The sequence below is a fragment of the Schistocerca gregaria genome, chromosome X (assembly GCF_023897955.1).
Source record: "Schistocerca gregaria isolate iqSchGreg1 chromosome X, iqSchGreg1.2, whole genome shotgun sequence".
In the NCBI taxonomy this organism is placed as follows: Eukaryota; Metazoa; Arthropoda; class Insecta; order Orthoptera; family Acrididae; genus Schistocerca; species Schistocerca gregaria.
The window spans coordinates 806,551,626-806,573,651 of NC_064931.1; the positions used below are offsets into that span (position 1 = coordinate 806,551,626).

Sequence of the window (22,026 nt, forward strand, 5' to 3'; positions counted from 1 at the left end):
GTTTTCCTATAAATGAATCTAAGTACATTTGTTGGGTTTTATCCTGCAAATATTCACTTTGTAGATTTAGCACTCACTTGGTATACTTCCATGGGACATATTTGCATTAAAACTGCTACAAAATACCTCTCACAAGTGACATTTTTTTTTGCCCCACCTGTGGTATGTTGTACGGTAATGGGAGCAGACAGTGCAATCATGGTGAAAAAACAATGTTTATAGCCAAGTCGTGGTTCTAATGCAGATGTGGCCCATTGCTGCTGGCAGGGTTGTTCACAAGTTTGTCCAGGCTGTGGAGCAGATGTGGGTCCTGCCGAAGGTAGAGTGACATACCACATAACTGGTGCTTTGCAGTAGACTGCTGCAATATCTTCTTCCATCATAAATGAACTCTGGACTGTCTAAACATTTTTATAGGCACAAGCTGCAAGCATAACTTCCATCAAAGAGCAATCTGATTTCCCCTATGCATGGTTCCTCACTCCCAAATTACAGGTAATATGTACTACAAAATTTCTGATTAAAGAGTCCAAATAACTCTGCCTGCACAAACATTTCAAATTACAATTCTTACTTAAACCATGTAGCTCACCAGCCCAATCTTCATGTTATTGTTTGGGGCACTTTTTCCGCTATCAGAATTTTAACCTGGCTGCAATAATGTGTGTCTTTTTCAAAAAATGACCTTTCAATTACAAAAACAATGTAGGCAACTCATGTACTGTATTCATTAAGGAGACAGAGGATCAGTGCCATCTCAGTAGTGGAGCCACAGTGGTCAATAGTAATTTTGCACCAGCTACTCACTTTCCATGGTAATGTCAGGTGGTGCCACTACAGTCTCAAATTTTTGTGTCAAAGTAAAATGGTGTGTCCCACTGGTACAAAGTTTTGTTACACATTATCACTGATTAATTTAGTTCTGTGCACAATGCATGTTAGCTTTCATTGAAAAATTATGGTTGTTCACTTATTTAAAATCACTAAAAAGCAATTGTCCACATAAAAGGAAGCACAGAATAAATAAAAAAGTGTTTACTTTTATCAAGAGCGTCTATACTGAAGAGCCAAAGAAACTGGACACCTGCCTAATATCGTGTAGAGTCCTTGCGAGCATGAAGAAATGCTACAGCACATGTGGCATGGACCCGGTCAATGTGTGAAGTACTGCTTGAGGCAACTAACATCATGAATTCTGCAAGGCTGTCCATAAATCAGTAAGAGCACAAGGGATGGAGATCTCTTCTGAACAGCTCGTTGCAATGCATCTCAAATATACTAAATAATGTTCATGTCTGGGGAATCTGGTGGAAAGTAGCAGTGTTTAAATTCAGAAAAGTTTTCCTGGAGTAACACTGTACCAATTCTGGACATGCAGGGTGTCACATTGTCCTGTTGGAATTGCCCAAATCTGTCAGAATTCATAATGTCTATGAATGGATGCAGGTGATCAGACAGGATGCTTCCGTATGTGTCACCTGTCAGAGTCATATCTAGACATATCAGGGATCCCATATAACTCCAATTACATATGCCCCACACCAGTACAGAGCCTCCACCAACATGAAAACTCCCCTGCTGACATGCAGGGTCCATGGATTCATCAGGCTGTCTCCATACCCATACATGTTCATCTGCTCGATACAATTTGAAATGAGACTTGTCTGACCAGGCAACATGTTTCCAGTCATCAACAGTCCAATGTTGGTGTTGACAGGTCTAGGTGAGGCGTAAAGCTTTGTGTCATGCAGTCCTCAAAGGTACATGAGTGGGCCTTTGACTCTGAAATCCCATATCATTGATTTTTTGTTGAATGGTTCACACACTGACACTTCTTGATTGCCCAGCACTGAAATCTGCAGCAGTTTGTGGAAGGGTTTCAATTCTGTCATACTGAATGATTCTCTTCAGTTGTTGTTGGTCCCATATTTGCAGGATTTTTTTTCCAGTTGCAGCAATGGAGATTTGATGTTTTACTGGATTCCTAATATTAACGGTGCACTTGTGAAATGGCCATCAGGAAATTCCCCACTTTATCACCATCTCAGAGATACTGTGTCCCATTGCTCATGTGCCGACTATAGCACCACATTTAAACTCACTTAAATCTTGATAACCTGCCATTGTAGCAGCAGTAACTGATCTAACAACTGCATTAGACACTTATAGTCTTATATAGCCATTGTTGAATACACCATTGTCTTCTCCCTGTTTACATATCTATGTATTTGAATACGCATTCCTATGCTAGTTTCTTTGGTTCTTTAGTCTATCATAAGTACAAATGAGAACATAATAGCATTTTATAATTGTTGAAAGTAAGATACAGTATAACTGTATTTTATTTATATTGTGGCTAGAGGGGACCCACATGTTTACTAGGTGACCTGCTCTCTATTTTAGGTCAAAATGAGACAAATTTACTTCTTGTAATGTGGGTCCACAGCTTCTACATATTTTTAAAATGGCACATTTCCCCACTGTTTCCTGTGACTTTTATATTGTGCTATTGTAATTTTGTCTAATGTGCCATTGTCAAGCATTTAGAAAGATATAATGCAATGTACTGAGAAAAACTCAATAAGGGACTAACAGTATGTACAACAAATTTGCAGTGTGTTAATATTCACATAAATATAAGAGTTTATGTCATATTACAGCACAGAAACAGAATAAAAATGACAACTTACTTCTAGAGCTCTGTCACCCTCGATGGCAAACAGCAGAGATCTACTCATGTCATCGATAACAGCTTTTGACTCAATTACAATCATGTGAGATGCACCTCTGTTCTCTCCTCTTATGTGTTTCTTGGTACTTTATACCATATCAGTGGAGATGCTATAAACCAAAATTACAGTAGCACTATAAAAACACAGTCAAAGGCAGACAATGATGCAATTTAAGAAATTTGGTAAAAGTTGTAATGATTTGTGGTGTTACCTTTTGGCTATGCTGTTAGGTAGGAGATATTAGTTCATTCATTTTATATTTAGTCGATCACCCAGCCACAATATCCTAACTAATTCTTTTAATTTCTGGGATTGCATTCTTAATGAGGCTTTGAAATATGAGTGACTGATGGCCTGACCAATAGAAACAGTGGCTTCACTTTCAATAAAGTGTGGGATGCCGTGTTCAGTCAAATAAAGTCACAATGTCAGCTGAGAGTAGCTTCCGTGTCCATATGAGGGACTTTAGTTCACACCCAGCATTTGGTGATCATGTGTCCCCTCCACTCCACTTGACACGGCATGCAGTTTTGTAGTGTGGAAAAAAAGGGGAGGGGAGTATAAAGGAGGTGTGATGTACCAATGTCACTCATTCTATGGATATCACCTGAAGGTGATGACATGATATGCCGTCAAAATATCATGTTTCATAAATAACTGGCTGGAAAGCCAAGAGTAATACAAACAGTTCCTCAAATTCTGCCCATCATCTTTCCATAATGACTTGAGTAATGACCGAGTGAGATGGTACAGTGGCTAGCACACTGGACTCACATTTGGGAGGATGACGGTGCAAACCTATGTCCAGCCATCCTGATTTAGGTTTTCTGTGATTTCCCTAAATCACTTCAGATGAATGCCAGGGTGATTCCTTTGAAGGGATATGACCGACTTCCGCCCCCATCCTTCATGGCCAGCTTCCTTACCCATCCTTCCATAACCCAATGTGCCCAATGACCTTGCTGTTTGGTCCCCTCCGCCAAATTCACCAACCAACCAACTTGAGTAATGCCAGTTTGGAATTTGTTACATGTCTAGCATATTTCATATCTTGCATATTACCCACTACTAGGTTAATCAAATGTTGTATGTGTGGTGAAATTGTGAAAATGCTGCCCACACAGCTTGCTTTGATAGTGATAGTCCTTAAGAACTTAGTCCTTAAGAACTTCAGTAGAAAAGATTTATGACATTACAGAATATTTTCCTTATATACTTATGTTTTGTATTCAGTGAGAATGTGTTATTAATTTTGTTTCCAGACAAGGTTTTAATTTTCACCTCTCAAGAATTTTTTTTAAAATGTACTAACTTTTATGGAACAACAATTTAGGATACATCATAGGTTACAATGTTGATTAGTATATGAGGTATAATTGGAGAATTACAAAAATGGTGTACTTTATAATCATTCCCAGTTTTCATTAGTAGGCTCACATTCTCCTGTTTTTCTGTAAATACAAGAATAAAATTCATTACCTGTAAATAAACAATGCCTTTGCTTTTAGTTGTTATCAAATACTGGCCTTGCCCTTTGTGTGTGTTGTGGGGAGGGGGGGGGGGAGCAGGGGCACATGCACACACATGTGTAAAATTGTTGTGGTGGCGAGAAAGTTGCCTGAAAAGTCTACTCTCTCTCAGTTTTTTGTGCAATCTCATTTTCTAGGTGACTGTCGCAAGAGAAGCAGTTACTGGTGTGGAGCTTGACTCTGGTGTGAGAATTACTGCTCGGCAAGAAGTAGTTTTGAGTGCGGGTTCCATCAACACACCACAGATATTGCTCAGATCAGGCATTGGCCCTAGACAACACCTAGATTCTTTGGGGGTATGAAGAAGTATTTTTAAATATTATAAGTAAATCAAATGCTAAACTCTAATAAGTTTCTGACTTCAATGAATATTTAATTTTTCTTCATTAAATCTGCCATCACACATATATTCTATTGCAGAAATTATGAATGAACCAAGAAAGCTCTAGGACAGTCTTCAGCTTCAAACTGAAACTGAAATCTGTGCTTTGGTTCTTCTGACCCAGTCAACATTTCTTCAATTTGCAGACAATTTTCATAGCTGACATTTCATATTAACCTACAACTTTTAATAAAGGCAGAATATTTGTATAAAATATTCCTGATATTCTCACCACATTGAATTATAGTAAAAGTTCAAACTTTTGCTGATAATCTCTACCATCTGTTTCAGGATCAGATAGTAGTCCTGACTGTGGCTATAAGAGTTTCGTACATGGTGATTTTGCTAAATGGGGAGAAACTCCAGAAAATGATTGCTGAGATGACAAGAGACAAAAAAGGTCATATGACAGGAAATGTTTACAAGGGAGGTACAACCACTTGAAGGTGAAAATAATAGCTCTTCGACAATGTAGGTTTCAGTGATTAAAAGCACAGATGAAAACACACCAGGCAGGTGGGAATATTAGCTCCAGTTCTAGGGAGCACTGAGGTAGAGCACCCCATCATGTAGTAGTCATGTTACCCTTCATATCATCAAATGCATCTCTTCCATCAGGGTGGCAGGGTCATCTGCAGGATCTGCAGATACGAGATCTGTTCAAAAAACTCCAGAACATTTGTAATTTTGCACCAGTGGTGTGTTGAAGTGAACTGAGGTTGGCATCCCTGCACATACCTGTGTTTAATGTGTAACTGCAGTCAGTTTCATTGTTGTATGTCTGCTAGTTATTGTTCAGTGCTCTATTGAGTAGAATGTTGAGTCACACAGTTTGTGACTTTTGAGATGGGACAGTTAGAGGAGCAATGTATCTGCCTTAAATGTTATATGAAACTCAAGGAACTTTTACAGGGGCACACTAATTGATGCAGGATACTTACAGTGATGGGTGTTTAAGCCATACTTGGTGTTACAAATGGTTCACATGGTTTAGTAATGGCCAGATGGAGTTAAAGATGACCCTTGTTAGGATGCCCTTCAATGTCTACAGACAATGCTCATGTCAGGAATGTCAACAAAATTGTGTATGCCAGTTGAATACTGACCACCTGAGAGATTGCAGAAAATGTAACATTTTAGTTGAATCATGACAGGAAATCATGATACTACACTCCTGGAAATGGAAAAAAGAACACATTGACACCGGTGTGTCAGACCCACCATACTTGCTCCGGACACTACGAGAGGGCTGTACAAGCAATGATCACACGCACGGCACAGCAGACACACCAGGAACCGCGGTGTTGGCCGTCGAATGGCGCTAGCTGCGCAGCATTTGTGCACCGCCGCCGTCAGTGTCAGCCAGTTTGCCGTGGCATACGGAGCTCCATCGCAGTCTTTAACACTGGTAGCATGCCGCGACAGCGTGGACGTGAACCGTATGTGCAGTTGACGGACTTTGAGCGAGGGCGTATAGTGGGCATGCGGGAGGCCGGGTGGACGTACCGCCGAATTGCTCAACACGTGGGGCGTGAGGTCTCCACAGTACATCGATGTTGTCGCCAGTGGTCGGCGGAAGGTGCACGTGCCCGTCGACCTGGGACCGGACCGCAGCGACGCACGGATGCACGCCAAGACCGTAGGATCCTACGCAGTGCCGTAGGGGACCGCACCGCCACTTCCCAGCAAATTAGGGACACTGTTGCTCCTGGGGTATCGGCGAGGACCATTCCCAACCGTCTCCATGAAGCTGGGCTACGGTCCCGCACACCGTTAAGCCGTCTTCCGCTCACGCCCCAACATCGTGCAGCCCGCCTCCAGTGGTGTCGCGACAGGCGTGAATGGAGGGACGAATGGAGACGTGTCGTCTTCAACGATGAGAGTCGCTTCTGCCTTGGTGCCAATGATGGTCGTATGCGTGTTTGGCGCCGTGCAGGTGAGCGCCACAATCAGGACTGCATACGATCGAGGCACACAGGGCCAACACCCGGCATCATGGTGTTGGGAGCGATCTCCTACACTGGCCGTACACCTCTGGTGATCGTCGAGGGGACACTGAATAGTGCACGGTACATCCAAACCGTCATCGAACCCATCGTTCTACCATTCCTAGACCGGCAAGGGAACTTGCTGTTCCAACAGGACAATGCACGTCCGCACGTATCCCGTGCCACCCAACGTGCTCTAGAAGGTGTAAGTCAACTACCCTGCCCAGCAAGATCTCCGGATCTGTCCCCCATTGAGCATGTTTGGGACTGGATGAAGCGTCGTCTCGCGGTCTGCACGTCCAGCACGAACGCTGGTCCAACTGAGGAGCCAGGTGGAAATGGCATGGCAAGCCGTTCCACAGGACTACATCCAGCATCTCTACGATCGTCTCCATGGGAGAATAGCAGCCTGCATTGCTGCGAAAGGTGGATATACACTGTACTAGTGCCGACATTGTGCATGTTCTGTTGCCTGTGTCTATGTGCCTGTGGTTCTGTCAGTGTGATCATGTGATGTATCTGACCCCAGGAATGTGTCAATAAAGTTTCCCCTTCCTGGGACAATGAATTCACGGTGTTCTTATTTCAATTTCCAGGAGTGTATTTCTTGGAATGTATTGTGTTTCCACCAAGTTCATCATGAATCGAGACCAGAAAGACCTTTGCCTCAAAATTTGTGTAGAAGTAGCACAAATGAGAATGTGACACTCCTTAAGAGAAATATAAAAGGTGATGAGAACTGGGTCTATGGTTATGATGTTGGAACCAAGTACAATCTTCACAGTTTAGATTAGATTAGATTAGTTTTTGTTCCATAGATCCATATTGAGGAGATCCTCGTGGATGTGGAACATGTCACCTTTTTTTTTATTTTTTATTTTTTTTAAAGCTGAAATAACAATACTAATAGTATAAATATATACAACACATCATTTGTTTCTATTAAAAAAATCGTCAATGGAGTAGAAGGAGTTGGCCGCTAGTAAGTCTTTCAGGCTCCTTTTAAACTGATCTCTATTTGTAACTAAATATTTGCTGGCAAATTATTGAAGATGGGTGTTCCTGAGTAGTGGACCCCTTTTTGAACTAAAGTAAGTGCTTTTAAGTCCTTGTGCAGATCATTTTTGTTCCTGGTATTATATGTATGAACTGAGATGTTTGTTGGAAAAAGAGATATATTATTTAGGACAAATTTCATTAAGGATGGGGATTGGGCGAGGTTCTCCAAAACCAAGAAAAGCTTGTCAGGACAGGTCAAATGTCAAAACCATGCAGATAGTATTCTTTGACTTTGAGGAATTAATTCATCATGAATTCATTCCACAGGAACAAACTGTTAATCAATGGTACTATTGGGATGTGTTGTGATGCTTGGAAAGGAAACAGCCTGAAATTCGGTGCAACAATTCATGGCTCTTACATCATTATAATGCATATGCACATTAATCCCTGTTCATGTTTGACTATTGCATGAAAAACCAAATCACTGTGCTGCCTCATCCTCCACACTCTCCAGACCTGTCCCTTTGGATGTTTTCTTATTTCCAAAGTTAAAAACCCTGTTGAAAGGATGAAGATTTGATATGATAGATGAGATAAAAGAATATTCGCATATCGCGCATCATGCAATCACGCAGGAGATATACCAAGACTGCTTGTGCAAGTTGAAATGGCATCGGGACCAGTGTATCAATTGTGGAGGAGAGTATTTCAAAGTAGACCATGCACAATAAGTAAAAGGAAGCTCAGAAAGATTTTATGGATAAAGTTCCAGAATCTTTTGAACAGATGTTGTATACCTCATCTGTAAGGCATTGTGGCATGATGACTGGCCCCACAAGGCAGTTACCACTAATTCCCACAGCACAATGAGTCTGATCCAGTGCCGATGGTTCACTGCCACTATACCATGGCTCTTGTCCAGTGCCCACAGATGGGTGTTGTGCAGGTTGATGATACTATCCCTCATAAACACAGCCTTGTCTGGTGACCTGTGCAACAAATCAGCAACAAAACTGTCACTGCAGAGGCAAGACCACATGTAGTAAGGCCTGCACATGTTGTAAGTGATACAGATAGTAGCATTTTTAGTGGATAATATTCCGCGTGGTCATCTGATTTACCTCATCCTGGAAGGCCATCTGCCTGGTGCGTTGTAAGTGATACAGATGGTAACAGCTCAAGAATATTTTGTATGAGCATGTTATCATGACAAACTTTGTTTCTGTAGCAGCATATTTGTATAAATAGCAGTGTTGTAATCCTTAATCATATAAAAATATATTGTCTGAAACATGATCACTTGGCTTACCCCATAATGGTGGGCCACCCGCCTGGTGTTGATCTCCACTTTCAATTGGATATACCTTCATTGCAGCATATTTCGAGTCATATGTCCATATGATCTTTTTTGCCTTTTATCCTCTCAAGAATAGTTTCTTACTGTTTGTTCCCAGTTAGAAAAATCACCCTGTGTAATAAATAATTGGCAACAACTCAAGAATATTTTATATGAACATATCATCATGACAAATCATGTTTCTGTAGCAGCATCTTTTAGTAAGTCACATTGTTGTAACCCACAATCATATAAAAACTTATTGTCTTAAACATTTGAGTGGTTCTCAGTCAATATTCACTCTCACACAAATTTTGATGTTTTTGTTTTGTTTTTTTGTTTGTGTATATATATTTTTTTCCCTCACAGTTTACCCTGTATAACATATATAGTCACAAATTTATATGTTTCACACTTTATTTTAGACTGACTTCATTTTCACCAAGTAGGATGAAATAGACAATTTAATGTTTAAAAGCACCATTTCAAATTAAATAATGATTTTTGTTCCTGCTTTAGAGCGTGCATGAGCATTTTCTGTCACCTCTTGTACATTTTAACAAGCATTAAATGATTCCTCAAATGCAACGGTTTCTTAGTAGAGCACATTGTGAGTTATGTGTTCTGTTGTATCTACTTCTGTTTTTAGATCTCCTCTCTAATAAGTAGCCAAAGATTCACATATTGTGAAAAGCAAGACACAGAGCTGGCTTTCCCTAATGTGGAAATTTGCCGTCAGTGTATTCTTAGTACTCTCAGACCATCTCCAAATGACTGCTCCTGATCACCAAGGAATACAACATACAACAGTCCATGATTAAACTATCCATGCTTAAATTAATGTGATAATGGAAATTTCTGTATGTAATACAACCAATGGAGCAAGTAAATTGTACAGTGTTCAAATAACTCACGGGAATGCAGCTGGGTAATGCCCTCAACAACCGCTGATATGTAACAGTTGAACACCTTGTCATTTTCTTGCACAAATGCAGTGGGAGATCACTGTGAAAGACAATTTAGACCTTCATTAGATTGTGTTGTGTCAACAGGGAACCAAATGACACTGTTTGTGGAAAGACAAGAGACACAGTAACCAACAATGGGCAATGTTAGACATTATTGATAGTGAAACATTAGCCAGCAAGATGAGTGTGCAAGTAGTGCTAACTCTGTTCCCCTTTTGTTTAACCAGAGAGAGAGAGTAGTATTCCAAGAAGAATTTAGACAAAAACCTTCATCTTTAATTATAAGGTCACCCGCTAATTTAATATCAACAGTTCCCTTAATAAAAACTACTCCAATAATGGGAAGCACATGCCAGAGTGTCTGTGTTATTATTATGCATAGGATGTCTGAAACCTAGTCAATATTCTGCCTTATTTATTCTGCTGTCCTAGTGATCTGACCAATGTGTGACATGCTGAAGCATTGACATATGTTATTGCTACCTACAGTCTTAGATCTTGCAGTCAACCAGCTTTACTGCCAATACCAACCACTATGTCCAAGAAAGAAGTTTGGTGATGGGAACATGATGGGAATCAACTATAGTTGTTTTGTCAGTGACATATATTTGTTTTGCCATATCTCACTAGATGTTACAGACAAACTCTTATTTTAATGTCTGCAATGGCATGTTGAACTAATGGCGTGTCTTGATCACCGATCCTGGAGGGTACACACTCTGCTGATAACCATGTTGTGCTACCATGTGAACCACGTGAAACAAAGTTCAGCAAACAGGTTTCATTGTGACTCACAGAGTGTTGTGTCTTTTGTGTGCAGATGAAAGACACTGTGAAAACAATAAATGTGCAAAACTCAGCATAGGTGTTTGTGTGGAGTTGTGTTAACTTGATCCATATGGTCTGTGGCAAAAAAGATTGGAGGTTTGTGTCATGTTGCAGTGTCCAGCTCACACTGGCTGCCTGCACTGTCTCATGCTGGCTCATGTGTGTCACACCATTGTCAATACACAGCTTTGTTTACCTCAAGGCAGCATATTGTCTTCTCTTTCTTTTAAGGTACACACAGGTGAACAGCCTATTGACCCTGCAACTCAGTCTTTTATTTATGTGGATTACATAGCATTTTCTACCCAAGCAACAACATTTAAAGAGAATGAAAACAAACTCCTCACTACTCTCAACAACTTGGATATGTCTTTCAAGTAAAACAAATTATTAAAAAAATCTAGCCAAAATTCAAATATGTGCATTTTATCTTCGAAACTGACATAACAGCTGAAAACTAAAAGTCAGTTGCAATGGAACAGATCTTAATCATCTAAAAATAAAAATCCTTGCCATTTGGGAGACAATCCTCACAGAATACTGTATTTCTATTCACATTTTTGGAATACCAGGTAAGTCACCACACATAACAGCCTGCTAAAATAGCTAGGGCATACAAAAGCATGCCACAACTCTAATCTTGAAGGAGCATTCTAAGTACTGTGAGTGAAATCACCACCACATCCACAACAGCAAGGAAGAAGACAGGGGTTCATACTGGGACTACCACCAAGGATTTCTCCAGCCTCAGGAAAAGCCTTTTTGTGGTATGAATGCAGATGGAAGGCCTGGTGATCTATCAACTGAATTAGGTGGGGAGTGACAAGATCCAAAGGCAGTGAATTGTGACTCATCCCACAAGATAGCAGCAGTGCATGAGATTTCCATGAGATTCAAACTACACCACATGCCACAATGTTCCCTATGCCCTATGTGCTCAGTTAGCGATGCAATAGTCAAAAATGCAAATACACACAATGTGGCCCAATACTAGACAGATATTGACTAGTTTTCTGCATCTTATGAATTTGTTTTAGTATGTTAGTTGGTTGTATGTTTTATATTGTTCTGTACCTTATCTGTCTAACTATAATAGTATACATATGGTAGTGGAAAGTATTTCGAGGAATGAGGAATATAAATACTGTAAGTGTAAAGGTTACAGTTCACCAAATAGTTGAGGTTTTGAGTCACTGATAAGAACAAAAACAAGAGTTATAGAGTGCATATGCATGTGTGCATATTTTGTATGAAAACATAATGGACCCACTTCATGTTAAGAAATTTTAATTAATATTTAGGATTATTTATGTTAGTTCCCAAAATTTTTGTATATAGACTAGTGGCAACAGTGTCTTTTTGACAGTTGAAACGTATGTAATTAATGTGAAATTAGAATCAGAACATAAATAACAGTTACTAAATTCACCACATACACAGTTATAACCTATAGCAACACTTCATTGTTCTTGTTATCATCATTTTCATTAAACACATTACGCAGCTTGAGATTGAGACAGGACTGTCTGTCCCCTTCAGGCATGTACTCTACTAGTGCTGTGAAGTCCTTTAAGTCTTTGTATTTCAAGGTTGATATTTTCCTTCCACCTACGTATCAGGCACTAGATTTTCCAAGAAATCTATGAACTGTGTGGAAATGCCAAATTCTGGTCTCCATCAACGTCACTTGCAGAAATTGGTGACTTTCAGGACACCAACAAAGAATATGTTACTCTATTACTGCTCTATCTTTGATTACAGAGTATTACTACCCATGTGATTTAGATACTAAATTATGTTGGGAATCCTAGATAACAACTGAGCAGTGCAGAGTAACAAATTATACTTTGTGCATTGAGCTCATATGGAACTGAATATCAGATAAATCAGTGAAGCAACTCTTCATGTATGTTCAAATATACAATGTGGGTCTACAGCACAGATAAAGCTGGTTAACCAGAAGAGCATGGATACATGCTACAATCTCATAACTGTTTATGGTGTGCTTTCAGCCCTTATGCTTCTCAGCTTCTCAATTTATCAATGCATGAACATTATGGGAACATTGTTTTACAGGCAGGAGGAAACTGAGAAATGTTTAACAAGTTACTGAGAAACATGGAACAATGCAATGAAGAGATGAATACAGAACAGGGAGAAATTAAAACTTGCATAAGACAAGATAACTTACAACCATAGTGTTCTCTCTATATTCCTTCCACATGTAATGGTCTTGTCAGTGAGCAGTTAAGCCCTAACCTACAGTTTCTTTCTTCTAGTTTGCCAAAGACTAGTGATTGTTGAAGTTATTTGGCAAAATAAATTTCCATTTTTGTGATATATTTTCCATACATATATGATTATGTTTAGAAATTTTGACATGTATGATAATGATTTGCAGATACCTGTAGTGTCAGATCTCCCAGTTGGCATGAATCTACATGATCATATGAATATGCCTCTGTATGTGAGCATAGATGCTCCATACAGTGTAACTATTGATAAAATCAAAAGTCTGCAACAAATATGGGACTATTTCTTGCATGGAAAAGGTAATATATAACTAATTGAAATGAGAAGTGCTTTAAAATTTCAAAGCTTTGGAATGAGATATGAACATGCATTTAATATTCTTTAGGTTTACTTGCAACAACAGCTGTACTGGCAAGTGCCACCTTAGTACCAGATGCCGGATTAATATTGTTTGGTTTGGGCTCTGCTGATGAAAAGATCCTTAAGGATATTGCTAATTATAAATCTGACGTAAGTATCAGTATAAAGAAGTTTACTAATTCTTTTATTTTATTCTGTAACTCTGTTAATTTTATTATATTATCTATATATAAATAGAAAGGCTGAGTTTAACTATGTAATGTTTTACATATGCTGATTTCTATTGAAAACACAGGCCTGATTCTTATTTCTATAATTGAAATCTCCTTCAGCTTACCTCTATTTACTCTCCAGTTATTGAAGTAATTACCAACACTTTTGAGAAATTTACATCTTAAGTGCCTTAATCAGCAGCATCTTAATTTTTGAAGTGTCTTGTTATTTGTTTGGAAGACACAGCTATGTCTTTAAACCATAACTTCTCAATCACTTGTGATTTCATTTTTAGACCTGTTAAGCAGAACATATCTCATTAGGTGCATACTGCTTTTTTCTTAGACCATACCAACATAAAAGATTCAAAACTGCTTGCTTTTCTAGATAACTATTTGTCATGATGCAGTGGTGGAGGCCTTCTTTTGACCTTGAACTATGGAAAGCATGAAATAACAAATCTTACATATTGTGTGTATTGTAGTAATAATATGTGATTAAATTTGTAGGTGATTTGGGAGTATACAGGATGTGAAATGTATTATACAGAAACATCACTTTTCACAGCAACAGTGTCTCTAACCTAGCTGGGCACTATGTTGAAATGAGCTTGGATGATAGGTATACATATTTCATTCCATTTTGCTTCAATTCTGTGCCAGAGTACATCAATACCAGTGACCGGCAAGTAGTGGTATGCCAGTCTTTATTAAACCGTGTTTTCAACAGGTGAAACATCTGGAGAAAGTGCTGGCATGTGTAATAGCTGAACAGCCTCTTTATTGAGGCAGCTCAGGACAGCACAATCAATATATGATCTTGCATTAATTTAATGAAACATAATATCACAGAGACTTCAGAGATAAGGCATGGACACTAGACTTAAATTAGTAACCTCAATAGGTTCCCCATCCGAGATCAAGACACCCAGTTATAAAGCACACCGCAGAAGTAGGCAGATGTTAGAACCCTCAGAGGCTGCCACTCATGATTTGATTTGATTTATTATTGGTCCTGTAGATCATAAAATTTGTACAGTAAAGCACATCATGATATAGGACAAGTCAATTTGAAAAATTATGTTAAGATGGTATATGACTAGAGATAACAGTAGTGGCACATAACTCACATAGTAGAATGCATGTAGGGTATATAGACATAAAATAGAAAAAGGTGGTGTGTGATGAGAGACGACGGTAGTGCATACTGCACATAGCAGAATACATATAAGAGATACAGACAGAATATGAGTAACAAACAATAATTAAATTATCTTACTAAGTAGAAATATCTACAAGTGAATAAACAGCTTACTGCAAGTAATTAAAATTTTGTTTCAAGAAATTCATGTATGGAATAGAAACAGTGATTTAGTAGCAATTCCTTTTATTTAATTCTCCTTTTTTTGGGTTTTTGCTTGTTTTTATGTCTGTTGGGAGGTGGTTGTATATTTTAATACCCATACATTTAACCCCTTTTGCATATAATTTTGTATTGTGGACTATAACTTGTAACTGTATTTTGTTTCTGGTGTCATGTGTGTGGCAGTCTGCATTTCTGTCGAGGGCATACAAGTGCTGTACTGTAAAACAAGCTAGTTCCAATATATAGAGGCATGGCAGTGGCAGGATTTTTAGCTGTTGAAATAGTGATTTACAGTGTTCAGTTCTTTTTTTACATTTCATTATTCTTACTACTTGTTTTTGTAACTTGAAAATTGTGAGAGAATCAGAGCTCTTTCCTCAGAAGATTAGACCATAGCTCAAGACAGACTCAAACAGGGCATGGTATAACAGCTTCAAGGTATCTACACTGGCTGTGTCTTTTAATGATCGTAATAGATAGCAGGTTCTACTAAGCTTTTGTGACAATGCCTCAATATGTGGTTTCCAATTTAGTGTGTTACTGATGGTAAGTCCAAGAAATTTGGTGTCCTGCTTGTTTGTAATGTCATCTTTGCTGATAACTATAACTGCATTGAAGGGGGTTAGATTTTGTCTAGTATGGAAGTTCATACTTACAGTTTTTTGAGTATTTGTGAGTAATCTATTTGCCTCAAACCATGATTGTAAATGACAAGTAGTTTCATTAACTGCATCTTGCAATGTGTCACCTCTACTGGTTATCAGGATATTTGTGTCGTCTGCATACAGAAAGGAGCTGGCATTTGGTATGTGTTCTGGGAGATCATTTATGAACAATATAAAAAGAACAGGGCCAAGGACAGATCCCTGTGGAACGCCATTTGTTGTATGTAGTATATCTGACCTACAGTGTCTCAATGTCTCTGATTTTTTTATTTCTAGATATTGCTTTTTTGACTAAGGTAGCTATGAAACCAATTGTGGGCTACACGTCTAATCCCATACTTATGGAGTTTCATAAGCAGTGGCTTGTGGTCAACCATGTCAAAGACCTTGGACTGATCAAAAAATATACTGACAGCAGGTTGTTTATCGTCAACAAAACTTGAGCACTTTTCTACGAATGCATACAGAGCATGTGTGGTGGACCTATTTTTCCGAAATCCGTATTGGGAAGATGTGATTATGTTGTTAGAATTTAAACATATTTCTAATCTAGTAGACATATAGCACTTAAATATTTTTGAGAAGGCAGATTGTATAACAATTGGCCTATAGTTTGTTATGTCCATTTTCTCTCCCTTCTTGTAGAGAGTTATAATTTTAGCAAGTTTTAGCTGGTTTGGAAATGTTCCCCCTAGAAATGAGGTATTTATGATATTTGACAGGGGTCCACTAATGTAATTTGAACACTTATGAAGTAATAAGCAGGGTATCAGATCATACCCTTCAGAATAAATCATTTTGACTCTTTTTTAATAATATCTTCAATTTCATACAGTGTTGTAGGAGATAGGAAAAAGGAGTTCAGAGGAGTATTATTTTTGAGACAAGAGTGTGCAGTGTTTGGAGAGTTTGTCAGGAGATTTGTGGGAGGAGTGTGAACAGTATTTGAAGAGTTGGTTAGAAGATTTGTGGAAATTTCTGAAAAATAGCTGTTGAATATATTGGCAATTTAATGTGCATTTTTAGTCTTTTGTTCTTCTATTAGTGTGATTTTATCCTCTATCCTTACCTTTTTACCACTCTGTTCATTTACTATACCCCAGATGGTCTTACATTTGTTGGAAGAGCACCTAATTGTTTTATCATTATGAGCTTTTTAGCCCATTTGATAACTCTCCTGTATGTGTTTTTGTAATTTTTATAGTATACCTTGAACTCTTTGGATTTGCCACTGTCCAGTTTGCTAAGTCTGTGCAGCAGCCTCATCTTTTCTGATGAAGTTTTAATACCTTTTGTGACCCAAGCATTCTGTTTTTTGTTAGTGATAGTCTTTGTTTTCTCTGGGAAGTGGCAATTAAAGTAATATTCAAATATCTGCAGAAAATTATCATATTTTTCATTTGTTGTTGAGGAAGTAAATAAACTTTGCCAGTCTTCTTTCTCTAAGCTAAGTACAAAGTTGTTTATGTTGCTATCACTTTAACTTCTACAGTTAATATCTCTTTCTCCTGTTGGGAGTACATTGAGTGGTGGATTAAAATATATTGTTAGTGCACTGTGATCTGAAAAACCAACATCTATAATTTTTACAGTGCAGTCAGTGTTAGTAGCAACCTGATCAATACAGTTGTTTAATCTCGTAGGACATATAACTTTCATATTTAAGTTGAATAACATCATTAAATTTACTAATTGGGACTTTAGAGCAGATTCTTCAAGGAAATCAATGTTGAGACCACCACATATTAATATATTTTTTGAGTTGTTGTGGGAAGCTTTTTCTAGCAATAGTGCAAAGTTTCTGATGTGCATGCAGCCTCTCCTCCATGAAGTCTACCAGCTGGCTGCCAAGTTATAGAGTCCGGCCCACTCAGTCTTGCCCTTAGTTACATGTTGACAGTGTGACTAGTATTATCAGACTAGCAGTGTAGCCACTCTGTGGAAAGTGTCTTATTGTATAAGTTATTTCTAGACACAATAAAGTGTTGTGTCCATGATTGCCTGTGCATTCTTGTGGTTAGAACACATTGGCGATGAATAGGGTCATATTTTTACATGCTTTTTGTTGTGCTGTTGCTTTTTGTATCTTATTGTGACATGTAGTCTCTGTTCCAAATGATGGTGCAACAACAGAAGTCAACAACAGAAGTCATCATAGTCAAGCAACAGGCTTTTCAGCATTGTTCTCTAAACCTTTGTCTCCAGCTCTGTTTCCTTCTTCATTCCCACCATATGACATGGCAGCAGAAGATTGGGAAGCATACGTGCACTGCCCATGACAACACTTCCATGCCTTCCATGTGAGTTGTTTTGGTCAAATATTTCTCCTGCCTAGTATCAGGTGTTGCAGCAGTTGACCCAATTGCACGAACATTCCTCATTGCTGTTTAACAATTTATGTTTGTTGTTGCCTTCCTATTTATCGCCAATGCAGGTACGTCATAGCAGGTAGGGTTGAATTCTACCAATGCAACAAGCAGCCCCATCAATCTTAACATGCCTGGGCTACAAACCTCCATGGCCTTTGACTCAAGTGCCATTTCATCATGGCCAAGTCTAAAGAATCACACTCAGAAGTTGTGGTTCATGATGTTACCATCCATTCTGCCCTGGATAAGGAAGTCCAGCAACCAGCCCTTCAATTAGAGAACTGCTCCCACAAAGAGGTTTTGGCACTAGCCCGGTTGTAAAAGGTTTCCCACACTGCTGGTCAACAGCAGGAAGCTTGGTGCAACATCATGATGGTAAAGGGTGGACTAGCTGCATTCACTGCATCCAGGAAATATGACTTAAGCCTAGTTTACACGATAGCATTGGGTTGCGCCACTCTTTGTGTGGAATGAGTTGCATGCAAATGATTTCATATTTGACTGTAGATACGGCGAAACCAGTATATAATCCCATTTCGTCATTTTGTGGTTTCCTGAGTCGTGATCTGAATTGAAAGTTTTGGCAGCTGCATGTCGCACACGTTGTGATAGAGATCAAGCTTGTTGCTTGGAATCACTGAATAAGAAAAAAATAAGAAACATCTTTCAATTCATGACTGGATGAAGAACAGACATCAGCTGGTTGCTCAGCATCCTTGATGAAATAATTTATATTGAAACACCCAAGAAGTTCTTTCAGCTATCTTAGAATGTCACCAGAATGGTTAATATTTCTTCTAAGCAGAGTTATGTGATAAGGAGTAAAGATACTGTAATGCATGAAACACTGTTGCCAGAACTGAAATTACATATCATAATACATGCATTACAATCGAGAACACTCAGCATGCTATAAGATGTGGTTTTAGTTAGTGATGTCGCTTTTTCATTAACACCAATAGTTATTAACAGTAATAATTATTAACATTAACAGCAGTAATTATTCAAAGCAGGTCACATTAAGAAGAGAATGGTTTGCAAACTACTGATCTGTACAGTGGCAATATTACACAATTCAAACATATGTGAATGGCGAATACTGCTGAAAATTTTAAATAGATGAATATTTAATAAAGAATGTAGGTTACTGATCTCTGTAGCCTCTCTCTCCTGTCAACAATACTCCTTAAAAAGAGTCGGCCAGTTCAAACAATGGGATTTTAGTCTTGTAGACAACAGAATTTCTACAGATAGAATTACATTTGCTTCTTTTTTCTTAATTCAGTTGTATATGTGCTCCTAATTCAATAAATTTTGCCCTGCAGCTCAGATATTATCAAGCTATCTATGTTCTGATTGCACGTGATGGTCTCAGAAGCAGCAATATGTTGCTTATTTTTGTAATCAGCATTACTGAAACACCACAAATACCTATGCAAAGCATAGATATCCAAAAAGTGAACATTATTCTCCGTTCCTCATTTCATATTTCAGTTTTTCTACACTCTACGAACAACATAACCTCAAAAACCATGCAACTTGTGTCACCAAAGTTGGAATACACTGAAACTGTTTAGTTTAACTGATGAGTTGTCCAAATTCACAGTGCGCATGTGTAGTGGCTGGTAGCACAGTTGCCTGCAACCTAGGGTCGTCGTGTAAACTAGGCTTTATTGGTGGTTCAAGCCAGCTGGTCTGCTGGCTTCTACACAGCACATAAATAATGTTCCAGCCAGCACTCCCTGTTGCCACCAAGTGTGTCTTGTTATTCTCAACATGACAGATCAGAGTGTCCCCAGCATTGGGCTGTCTATCATAACTATCAAAACACCGGCCACACTGCGGTAGTCTGCTACTCAATGGAACAGAACACACTATCAGATAACATGGATATGGAAGTGTTGTTGTCAGAGCTCATCCCCAATCAGGATTCCAACAATCATTTTATTGAGGTTTTGGTTCTCTCACAACAGCTGTGTCTGCAGGTAGACAACGGCACAGAGATTTCCCTGGTTAATGCCCAAACATATTTAAACTTTGGCTCTCCACCACTTTTGTCACTAAATGGGCTCCTCTGTGGATATGGTAAACAGCAAATCCCTCACTCGGACAATTCATGGCAGAATTTACCTATAAATCAGAGGCTCAGCCTATTACCTTTATTGTCATCCATGATGCAAGTTCAGCAAATCTTTTTTTAGTTTAAGGCCTTTCAGGCCTTACACTTTTCATTCATGGTCTCCATACCCTTGGTATCTGCCAAAGTCCTGAACAATCAACACCTAGGGTGTGTCAAAGACTTTCAATTCAAGGTGGAGCTGCACTGGCTCACCTGCTTCAGGGTTGTGGTTCCTATTTCCTCTAGTGTATGGGCCACACGCCTTGTCATCATGAAGAAACCCTTTGGTAAATTGCAACTTCTGGCAGTTTTAAGGCAATCATGAATTCACAGTCTGTGGTTGACACATATCCATTGCCACATTTGGATGAACTGTTTACTTGCTTAGCAGGGTGGGGGGTCAATTCTTCTCCATACTTGATCTTTCCAAAGCATATCACCAGTTACTCCTGGATGAGGAATCCAAGCATATCATGGTTCTTAATACACCTTTTATTATATATCAATACCAATGGTTGATATTTGGGGTGACAAGTGTCCTGCAAATTTTACAGTGCTATCTGTAACATGTCATGTTCACTGTTATGCACTGTTTCAACTGCCTGGATGACACTGTCATTATTGGATGTACAGCAAGAGACAATCTGCACAACCTCTGGGCCCTTTTTTAAAAAATGCTGGGCCATTGGTCTGCATTGAGATCTGCAGAAGTCGAAATTAGGGTTCTGGGACACACCATCTTGTGGCAGGGCCTCTGATCCATGGAGAATCTGACCAGAGCCATTACAGACATGCCATATCCCTTGGCATTGCAAGAACTGAAGGCTTTCCTACGTAAAATTGCCTATTACCACTGATTTAATCTGAGGACATCCACCATTGCATGCCCTTTCTACCTGCTTCTCCACAAGGATGCTTTCTTTTGTCTGAGCTCTGGTGAGTGACCAAGCCTTCAATATGCTGAAGGAATACCTCAGGTCTGCACCATGTCTAGCTACTTTTGATCCCAGCTGATGGTACAATGTGGGGGGGGGGGGGGGGGGGGCAGTCCTCATCCGTCATAATGTAGACAATTCAAAGGAACCACCAGTGTTTGCGTCCAAAATTCTCAGTCTAGCACAGATCCACTACACTCAGGTCGACAAGGAAGCTCTGGCCATTTTGTATACTGTCATTAAATTCATGTTTTCTTGTATGGCACCAAATTCCAACTAATTACTGACCACCAACCATTAACTTTGTTATTTAGACCCATACCAACAGCCCCTTATTCTGGCTGCCCCTTGGCCTGGACCCCAAGTTTGATTAAGAAGAGCTAATGTGTTTTTTGATTTGTATATCTCCTCCTGCTAAGTGGTCAATAGGTTTCCAATCACTAGTGCCCAAGACGTCAAGCCAACAGTGTCTGACCCCATCCTCAAGCAGGTTTTCTGCCTCATTCAGCAGGATTTGTCTTCTCATTCTCTGGGCCATACTTACAATTTGCTTCATAACTATTTTTTCTTGTGTCATCATTTCTTGGTCTTAAATGGGGTCCTTCTCCTGTCCATGGATGATGCAGATCACAGGGTTGTTATCACTGGTTATTTGCAATGGGAGCTCTTACAGTTATTATATGCCGGTCACTGGGGTGTTTCCCACACCAAAGCCGTGGCTAACAGACATGTGTACTGGCTGGCATTCACCTGGAGCTGGAGGTTTTGGTTGCTACCTGTCCCCAGTGTACTAGTCAACAGGCTGCTCCCAAGGTTTCGTTCTCCACATGGCCTCCAGCATTCCAGCCCTGGGAATGCATCCAGGTGGATTTTGTGGGTCTGTTTCTGAATATGTTTTGGCTGATTGTCATTGATGCATTTCCACATTTTTTATAAGCGGTCCAGTGCTTCTTGGCTATTACTGAAGTCACGGTTTAGTCTC

The 22,026-nt window shown here is 39.2% G+C and overlaps 1 protein-coding gene across 2 annotated transcripts in view; it reads left to right on the plus strand.

Annotated features, from left to right (window-relative positions):
• The window catches only part of LOC126299379 (neither inactivation nor afterpotential protein G-like), a 222,235-nt gene that overhangs the window by 93,545 nt on the left and 106,664 nt on the right, over nucleotides 1-22,026 (plus strand). The window contains exons 6-8 of one of the 2 annotated variants that reach the window (XM_049991242.1): nucleotides 4,399-4,557; nucleotides 13,167-13,317; nucleotides 13,404-13,528. In XM_049991242.1, coding sequence (XP_049847199.1) covers nucleotides 4,399-4,557; nucleotides 13,167-13,317; nucleotides 13,404-13,528 — 435 coding nt within the window. The remainder of the gene's footprint in view (nucleotides 1-4,398; nucleotides 4,558-13,166; nucleotides 13,318-13,403; nucleotides 13,529-22,026) is intronic. The other variant, XM_049991243.1, reaches the window with a different exon arrangement.